At 36.1% G+C, this 9225-nt stretch overlaps 1 protein-coding gene across 2 annotated transcripts; it reads right to left on the bottom strand.

The window, feature by feature from the left end:
• Nucleotides 1–491: 491 nt before the first annotated feature.
• Nucleotides 492–9002, bottom strand: LOC104216774 (uncharacterized). Of its 2 annotated transcripts, XM_009766901.2 has the most exons (11): nucleotides 8742–9002; nucleotides 7516–7610; nucleotides 6158–6215; nucleotides 5385–5579; nucleotides 5052–5128; nucleotides 4268–4350; nucleotides 4093–4144; nucleotides 3081–3149; nucleotides 2718–2804; nucleotides 2537–2598; nucleotides 492–1061 (listed from the first exon to the last, which is right to left on the bottom strand). In XM_009766901.2, the coding sequence occupies exons 1-11, from the start codon at nucleotides 8857–8859 to the stop codon at nucleotides 932–934; spliced, it is 1026 nt and encodes a 341-aa protein (XP_009765203.1). In that variant the 5' UTR covers nucleotides 8860–9002; the 3' UTR covers nucleotides 492–931. The 2 variants fall into 2 exon arrangements, with proteins under 2 accessions (XP_009765203.1, XP_009765204.1); XM_009766902.2 differs by lacking the exons at nucleotides 6158–6215; nucleotides 7516–7610 and having other exon boundaries at nucleotides 8742–8989.
• Between the last annotated feature and the right edge of the window lie 223 nt (nucleotides 9003–9225).

Genomic DNA, 9225 nt, shown 5'->3' with positions numbered 1-9225 from the left:
TTGGGATCGAAACTTGGCAACTACATTTGTTAACGTTTTTGCTTCACTTTATTGATTCAAACCGTTACTTAATAGTCAACTGGTTTACTTTTTATTACGTATTAATTTATCTTTTTTGAATTAAATTATAACTTAGTACCACTTTAAGGGTGTGTTTGGTATGAAGGAAAATATTTTTCATGAAAAATGAGTGATTTTATCACTTATTTTTCCTTATTTGATTGGTGAGTGGAAAACTTTTTTCGGAAAATATTTTCTAGTGTTTGGTTAGAAAGTAGAAAATATTTTTTTATGCTATCCCCCCCCCCCCAATCTCTAAAAATACACACAAACCCAAAGGAATTAATACTTTTTTACGCAAAAATAATACTATTTCTATATGAAAAAAAAGTATTTTCTTGGTTAAAATGAAAAATAAATATTTCTATATCATAAAAAAACTCATTGGTTGAAATATAAAAAAAAAATCTATCTATAACATGAAAATAAAGTACTATCAATACTATTTTTATTTAGGGTGGGAGGGGGTTGGAGAGGGTGGTGTAGCTCCTCTCTCAACAAGTCAAAAAATACAAACTCTTCATTCTCCCTTCAACAATCACTTTCGACGAAGCAGCAACATATGTCGACTTTGACAACAACTGAGAGTTTGTACTTTGATGATAAGCTATCACAATTGCTAAGTTTTTAAAGAGTTGCGCGCCGAACTTTGTCGCTACTAATTGGCATATGTGAAAATATTAGTGCCCCGTCACGCTCAAATCCTGGGTCCGCCTCTGGTGGAGAGAGGGACAGGGGGTGGGAGGGAGAAGTAAAAATGGAAGTCTCGAAACTACAATCAAGATTTATTTCCCTATATTTCTTTTCTGGGCACTGTCTGAGCAAAACTAGCTTCAGTAATGCTAGTAGATGCAAAATTTTGCCCACCATCTTAAGTTTTTGAGCTCACACTGCCATCTTTTTGTGCAGGATTATCAAGGCCAGCTTCCTCGTCAAACCGCTTGCTTTGTCCGACGCTTTCATCAGCAACATCAGCTAGGTTCTGATCCACCTTATCACCTCTGAAATAGAGTCAAATATGTAAATATGTTCTGCTAGCTCTATAAAAGCAGTTGGCTAATCTTTCCAAGTGAGCATTTAACTATTGAGATTGACCAACAACTTATAAAATTAGCAATTTGCTTTCGTCATAGATGAACACTGAATTATCATTTCAAGCACTGCACTCCAGCACCTTGACTGTTAGAGGAGTCTCATCAATGGACAAGAAACAAACTGTTTAATCTTTTGCATTCTGATAGCTTAAACTCAATTGGTAATCAACAGAAACCATCCTGAACAAAGTTACAATTAAGTGAGGAACAGGCATGCTGGAAAAGTTATCACGGATAAGTACAGAGTTCAGGTTGCGGGCTGGAGGACAAAAAATATATCAGGGTCACATGAGTAGCTTTATGGAGTATCATGGGAGGAGTTCTACAAAAATGTTACAACTAGAGCAGGTGATGGCATCAAAAGCAGCTTGTGGAAGCAAAAGGGGAATCCCCTTGGTGAAACATTCCCGGCAATTTTTCCAACCAGCAAAGAGCAACAATGGCCCAGAATTGGAGAGGAATAATTTTATGGGACCTGAGCTATTGGAGAAACTTCAAATATTGGGAGATCGGGGAGCTTAACCATTTACTTGAACTCTTATATAAGCAGCAGATCTCATTACGGGAAAGGATAAATGGAGATGTGAAGGGCAGAGAGATTGTATGTCTACAGTGAAATTTTCTGCAACAAGATACTAAGAACAGAAAGCAGAGAGTTTCACCTGCTACTTTGTTGCCTTATGACACAGAGATTATGGTGTCCCCTATGAAAATTGTTTGGAGTTAATCGGGTTATGACAAGAAATGTTAAAGATATGCTGCTAGGATGGAAACTAAAGGGGAGGAAACATAGAAGAACTTGGGACATAGCCCCACTGATTCTTACGTGAGTTGTTTGGGAAGAGAGAAATATGAAAACGTTTGAAGGGGTAGAAAATCCTTTTGTACAGATAGTAGAATGCTTCGTTCCTTTTACACTTTTGGAGTGATATCATATCTCAGTATGATGATTGAGCTACCAGAACAGATTATCCTCCTTTGGGCTGGAGTATAAGAATTATGCAGTCCAGGGCAGCACTGATGACTAGTTGGTACTTGTAAAAAATCATGTTAAGCTGCAAGATTCTATAAACTTTTTAGTATCAACTTGCATACGGGGTTTTCCCGATCATATCAATAAAATTTAACTTCATAAAAACAATCAAGTCAATTGCGCACATTTATAACCTGCTGCTCTTTTGAGCAAGATCCTGAATGCCAACCCCTCAGTGACAACACACATGTTTAAGAAGCCGCTATGCTATCATTTAAGATACTAACAACTATAACGATTGAAGCAGTGAAGCAATAAACCAGCAATTAGATTATCATCTTAGTTCTATAAAAACATGGACAACAATAAATATAAGAAACTCCATTCAGGAACCAAATTTGTTACTTACCCAGAATAAACAAGGAGTCCCACAGCAACAGCAGCAAAAGCTACATAATACATCCAGTCAACCTGAAGAAAAATGATACTGATTTCAGAATAGCACTAGTGTATCGCAGTAAAAGTAGTAGTTCTACGTTTAAATAGATTTTAATCCTCAAAATGTAAAGTAATCTGATTGTTCTGCAAACCTTCTCATGATATGCAAAGATACGAATTAAAACAGCCCACATATCAGAGGTAAGCAAGGCTAGATTTAGCATTGTGGCACCACTCATCTGCACGCAAAAGGTGGCATTTCAGAATGAGAAAACTAACTTCAAACCTGATGATCCGCAACAGAAATTAATTTTCAAGAACTAGACTGATCATAGCTAGAACTAGGAAGACGTCACTTTTCTTTAACAGGTCAGCATATTGTAGATTGCACCACTACTAGCTTTGGATTGGAACACGATTGCCTGATTGATCATCTTTTTATACATGTATACGTAGACAAATATACATGTGTGTGTGTGAACAGATAGAACGAGATATAGAAAGAGGGGCAATACCTTCAGCAAAACGGGAACAAATGAGTAGAATAAAAACATCGCCAGTGCAAATCCAACAAAGGGAAGTGTCTGAAATTGCCCATGGTAATAAATGTTTAGGCAGCTTGATGTGAGAATAAACAAAAGGACTACCATAAGACGGACAATGAAACAAAGTATGTAAACTCGAAAAATCAGAAGGAATGATGAGCCAGTTCCGCTCTTAAAGAACCTCATCAATACTCACATATAAGTCTTACTTTTGGAAAGGCAAATTATGCTTATTGAGATATAAGAAAAAAACTCAGATTTCTTATATTTCTACAATGTTTCAGTTAACAGCATTGTGGTTTTTTTTAAAAACTAAAGCAGCATCTTGACCAAATTTTAACCTTCAATATTTATATCTTGCACCTCTTGCTAACCCACCATCCAGGGACTTGGCGTGCCCCTAACCTGACCCCTCCCACCATTGCCCACCACCTTTACCTCCCTTTCCCAAAATAACAGCCCTCCATACTTTCTTTTCCAGTTTTAGAATTTGAATTGAGATGCGCTAAACTGACCTTTTCGTAAGCATGTACAATTTGCACGGTAAAGTGGCTGAACATAAAAAAGGAGTTATCAATGTCTTTGGAAGGAGACAATCTGAAAACTGGATGATGTTTTATATAATGCTTCCTCCATCGCATGAGATTCATGCCTTTTTCAGCTTGTTTTCCTTTTCACTATTGGGACGGTAGATGAGTGTATAGGACATCAAGGAAAATGTGGACCTTAATCTTCTTAGAAGATGCAGACTGTGTGCTGCTCATTTCACCTTTTATAATTACAGCTTCATGTTGATACTTGTGGGAAGAAACAAATCAAAGTGTTCACATGAGTCATATCCAACATAAGTGAACTTGCTTAGAAATTAAAGAAATGATCCTACACAAATTTTCTCTTCCAAAGGCAGAGGATTAATTTCTTTCTTCGCTATCTATATCCATGCTCATTGGTGAGGAAATAGATCAAAGCATAAGAGACTTACTGCTCCAGCTGACCAACGAATGGACTTCAACTCATTGCGCTCAAGTATGCTTCTGTAGCATGGTTAAAGAAGTCATGTACATCACAGAACATCAGCAGCAGTTAAAGAGTACGCATTCATCAAGAAAGAAGGTTAACCCCCAGTAAAATCTTAAGAAGACAGAACATTAGGATACATTTGGCAAGCACTAACAATGGCACCAAACAGGCCCAGAAATGCCATGAGTTCAACCCTATCAGCACTTTTAACAAAAAACTCCTGCATAGAACATGAAATAAAAGTATTAACAATGCTTAACAGGAAAGCCGACTTGAGAAACACGACCAAGAGAAAAACAGCTCATAGTCAAAAGGGCACTGCACTGTACAAGGAATCAACACTACCTGAGAGAAATAAAATGTACGACGTCAAAACTCCAAGGTCTTGCATTTACAGTTCACTGGAATGACTTTTATCATTTACCACAAGGTAAAGTGCATAAGGAATGTTCAATATAGTGTATCGGTTGCCGACTAATCAAATTTGTTTATGGAGCCAACATTAAACAATGAATCTTTTCTTACAAGTATTTACCAGCAAGTTGTCACTTAGAGGTAGTTTATGGAATTACATTAATGTACTCAATGCAGAACAACCCAATATCCTCAGAGAACCTGGGAAAAGGTTTAATGGACTACTGGACTTTATAGTTTCTGCCTGAGGACAAAAGGAACATGCATATGGACCGATGTCAAATAATTAAATTGATAATTGCAGACACCAAGTCAAATAATTTAGAAGTAGTCTTTTGCACAGTGCTGAACTGCTGATTGTATCGGCCAAAGGGAACACAAGCAAATACTTTTCAACTGGAACAACCTTGCTATGTCTCGCAGGGAAGAAAGAACTTTTCTAACTACACATAAATATCATTTCTGGTTCGAAAAGTTAGTGAATTTTCACAGCTATCAATTGCGTACCTCACTGACATTAGTCACAGCATACAGCGTGGCTCCAGCAATCACTAGTATATCCCCTTTGAGAGGATTGCTACCACCTACAACAATGAGAAATTCAAGTATTATTCTTCAAAATAGAGTCAGTAAATGACAAACTGCAAAATCACTAAAATGAGAAGCAGCTGGACACAAGGAATTAACTATACGTTCACCCCCTTTCCAAAAAGTATCAGATGATACACAATCATATATAGGGAGAAATATAAGCAATAGGAAAGAGCATGCAGTGAAACCATACTGATAATTAAAATCAAACAGAACAAGCAAGATGACAACTGGTTGTAACAATATTACTTGATCGATCTGCGGCATGTACATCTGAAAAGATGACCAGGACAAGACCAGCAATGCAGATGGCAACAGCGACTAATTTTCTGGGTATGTATTTTGTCTTCAAGAAAAACCATGTAAAAAGCAGAACACACGGAATTGTCCAGCAATCCAGCAACATCACGCTTGTCAGGGATGTGTACTGGTAAGCCTTCACAACTGCAAAGCAAAGGCAACAGAAAATGAACTGATAGTTTGTTTAATGAGGAAATGTGGAGTTTGCATTTCGAGTAAACATGCGTTGCCAATCCTCAGAATCTCTATCCAGAAGAGGCGATTATAGTCCGTAGAAGTAGCAGAGGAAACTGCATATTTTGAGAGATTGATGTGTTGCTTAAAAAATCCTCATAACATTCATATGACATTGTGGCGAATCTGGAAAGAAACAATCAAGACACAAAAACTAGAACGTTGAGAAAGAACCTGTAGTACTGTTTTTCTGTGTTTCATTGTGCTAGCAATATCATGAATCGTGATGTTTAAACACATGGTTCAACTGACATGCACGAAATATAACTTTCCAAATAAAAGCAACATTTTAGGCAATATTTGTTTAAGAAGAGCAAGTCATCAAGGTTTGATCAGTGAATATAGGAAAGGGACTGTTAAGAACATCAAGTAAAACATATTCATGTTTCAAAGATACAATGTTGGGTAGGTGAAAGAGACAGGAAAAAGATGAGGGCAAACAGTTTATTTGGCTTCCATCCACAAGAGATGGTTAATGAGGCAATTACCAAGAAAATTGGCCTCCACATCAACTATTCCAAGGAGGACGTAATAATACCATTTTGCCTGGTAAAAGAGAAACAGAAACAAAAGAAGGTAAGCCAAGCATTCAATCTTAATAGCAACAGCTTGCTTAATTAAACAAGCATCAACAAATAAGATCATTTTAAAACACAGAAACAAGAACACAATTCTTAGAAAAGCTGTTGAGTTATACATATCCAATATCGGATAAGGGCATGAAAAGGAGATTTACACGTCTTTCGCTATTCTACCCATCATATCAAGGTTTCAAGTTGAACGCTCGCCTTTCATATGACATGAGAGCCAACTTTTGGTCTTAAGAGTATTTTGAAATGGTATCCTTGTAAGTAGAAAAAGGTCAGATTAAACTCACTGGTAACGTTTTGTAAATTTGGCTACCAGCACAGCTTTTTCTGCTGATCAATATACTGTTACCATTCTCGAAAAAAGAGTTTTTTGAAATGGTAAGAACTATTGATGTAAAAGTCAGCACAAAGAAAGTGATGTGGTTACAGCCAAAAAAAGATCAAAAGAAGAAAAGGGCTGACTGTCTATACGAAATACTCTATGAATTGTAACAAGATTTCAGCATCCTCTACTAAATCCATTTTACACCAGAAGAAATTCACCAAAAAAAAAAATACAGTCAGATTTGATTCTTCAGATTGAGCTCATTTGTCCATCAATATATCCATTTCTTTTATCCATTAAAACATTTGGTCTTAAGAGTTTTTGAAAAGGTTTATAAAAAGTCTTGAGCTACTCCACCTGTCACCTTAAGGATTTAAGTTGGATGTTCAGATTCTACAAAAAATAGCAACACATCAGAACTTGATGAAAGACAAGTAGATGGGTTCAAGTAATGTGCTACAAAACGAGTTCAAGCTAGCTTGGGTACTCAAATTAAAGATTTGACAAAGCTCTTAAGCTTTACACCCAAAAGCGTTTACTCTATATGTCCTAAATACAATTTTATAACTGCTTATTTGAGAAGTGAAGATAGTAATTGTAAGTGGGAGAACATTGGAGGCTAGTAGAAAAGAAAATGTTGAATGGAGAACAATAAAATTAGGTCTAATAACTCGTGCAGGAATTGCTTAGATCTTGAGACGTTTTAAATATATACTATATTTTTTCCAGAGCCTATGATATTCAACATGCCTCAAAACACCAATAACTAACTTCTGCCGCAAAATGCTCGCTTTCATACTCTTGTCAAAAGTATGTTCATTCTTCAGATATTTGTCAAACAATTAAACTGCAACAAGCACAATAGAAAGTCTTATGGTGAACATGATGAAAAATCAAAGCTTCTAGAAGCACTCGAAGAGTGAAAGTAAACCTTGAGCGGCTTTCGCCTGTAAATCATAAAGCCTCCATAAACTAATGCCAACAGCACGTAATTTAGAAATGACTGCGACGTTGGTGCATTGATTCCTATAGCAAGGAAAAACGAAATTACTTGTCAACGAAATAGACAGGGATAAAGGACACTAACTTAGATTACATTTTGTGTTTTGGATGGAGAGGCCATGGATGGAATACATGGGTGTAACATCTTCTATACGAGACCAAACTATTGCTATCTTTGTAAGAACTTTTGAAAGTCAGTTTTCAGAATTTAGAAAGTAAGTTGGCCATCACAAGAACTAAAGATAGCAGTACTTAGCCCCAGGAAAAATTCTTGCTGCCTCCCCTTAAATTTTACCATCCATTAATACTAACTCAAAGAGCACTAGATTCACAGAGTAAGTTAGCCATCTCAAGAACTCAAAATGCTAGTACCGGTTCCTCTTCTATTCATTTAGAGGAACCAACATGTTTCTCCAAACTTTACACAGCACATAATCTCAATTTGAAGACATGTTAATTACTATAAATTATGTCAAGTCAAAACTGTTCATTCAGCAGGACAAATATAAGTACTATAAAAAATAATAGGTTAATCTGACATGCTTTATTTACTACTTCACCCTTTCTTTGCCCAAAAAAAGGAGGAAAAGAATAAAGAAAAATCAAGGAACAGTTAACAGTAGCATCTACATACTCGTCATTTAAACTCATAAAGGTGTTTTAAGGAAAAATAAAACAAATTAGCACGAAAAGACCAGTCTATAATTAGGACAATTATAAAATCAATACATAGAGCAATATAGAAGCTAATCAGAGCTAAAAACTAAAAGCTCTAATGTAAAACAGCAGTCATACAAATTGTGGAGAGAAGCCCGCCAATGGAATAGTTATACAGATTATTCGGTAAAGGAAACAATCAGGCCACTCAGAGCTACAGATATGATGACGATTGATTTAAGATCAAAAACGAAAAAAAGATTCATTATTTTGCTTTCAGTTCGAAGTTTTGGTACACTCATTCCAATTTCTACCTCAAACATTTATAATTTTATTTGCTCAATGTAGAAACCAAAAGAGACCCATTGGTAGTTCTAGTAATCAAACAAACTGTCAAAGCAACTCAGAGCTTCAGCTATGATCATAGTCGAATTTAAGATTAAAAAATCAAACAGAAACTCAAGAAGTAATATTAAGCAAACAAAGGACAAATTGCACCTTTTCTAGCGAGTTCGGAGGATGAAAAACCAGTGGCGGTAATGAGAAGGGACAGAAATTGGCCCAACAAAAGACTCAGTAATGTTTTCTTCGTCCAAAGTCCCTTCACGTTCACCATATTCTAAACCTTTATCTAAAAACAAATATTGGCAATCACCAAATAAAGTTTATAGCTTCAAATTCTGTGAAAACCTAAGCCCAATAAATTACCCAAATTTTTTCACGGAGGCATCTCAGAGAATGCAGAAAAACTGCATACTCTGTTTTTTTCTTTGATATACTTATATATATAGAGGTGATAATTATTATGATGAAATTGATTACTATTAGAATATAGCTTTAAGCCGAATCTTTCGAAATATCAACGGCCGCTAAAGAGTTGTAAAATTCCTTGCCACTGTCGCCCTTTTATTGTCACTACTCGCCGTGTCGCCGTGAGAATTTGACTAACAAATTATTGGTTATTTTGATTCTTTTTATAGCT

The sequence above is a fragment of the Nicotiana sylvestris genome, chromosome 6 (genome assembly GCF_000393655.2).
Source record: "Nicotiana sylvestris chromosome 6, ASM39365v2, whole genome shotgun sequence".
In the NCBI taxonomy this organism is placed as follows: Eukaryota; Viridiplantae; Streptophyta; class Magnoliopsida; order Solanales; family Solanaceae; genus Nicotiana; species Nicotiana sylvestris.
The sequence above is the reverse complement of the archived record's forward strand: the minus strand, read 5'-3'. Positions and strand labels throughout refer to the sequence as shown.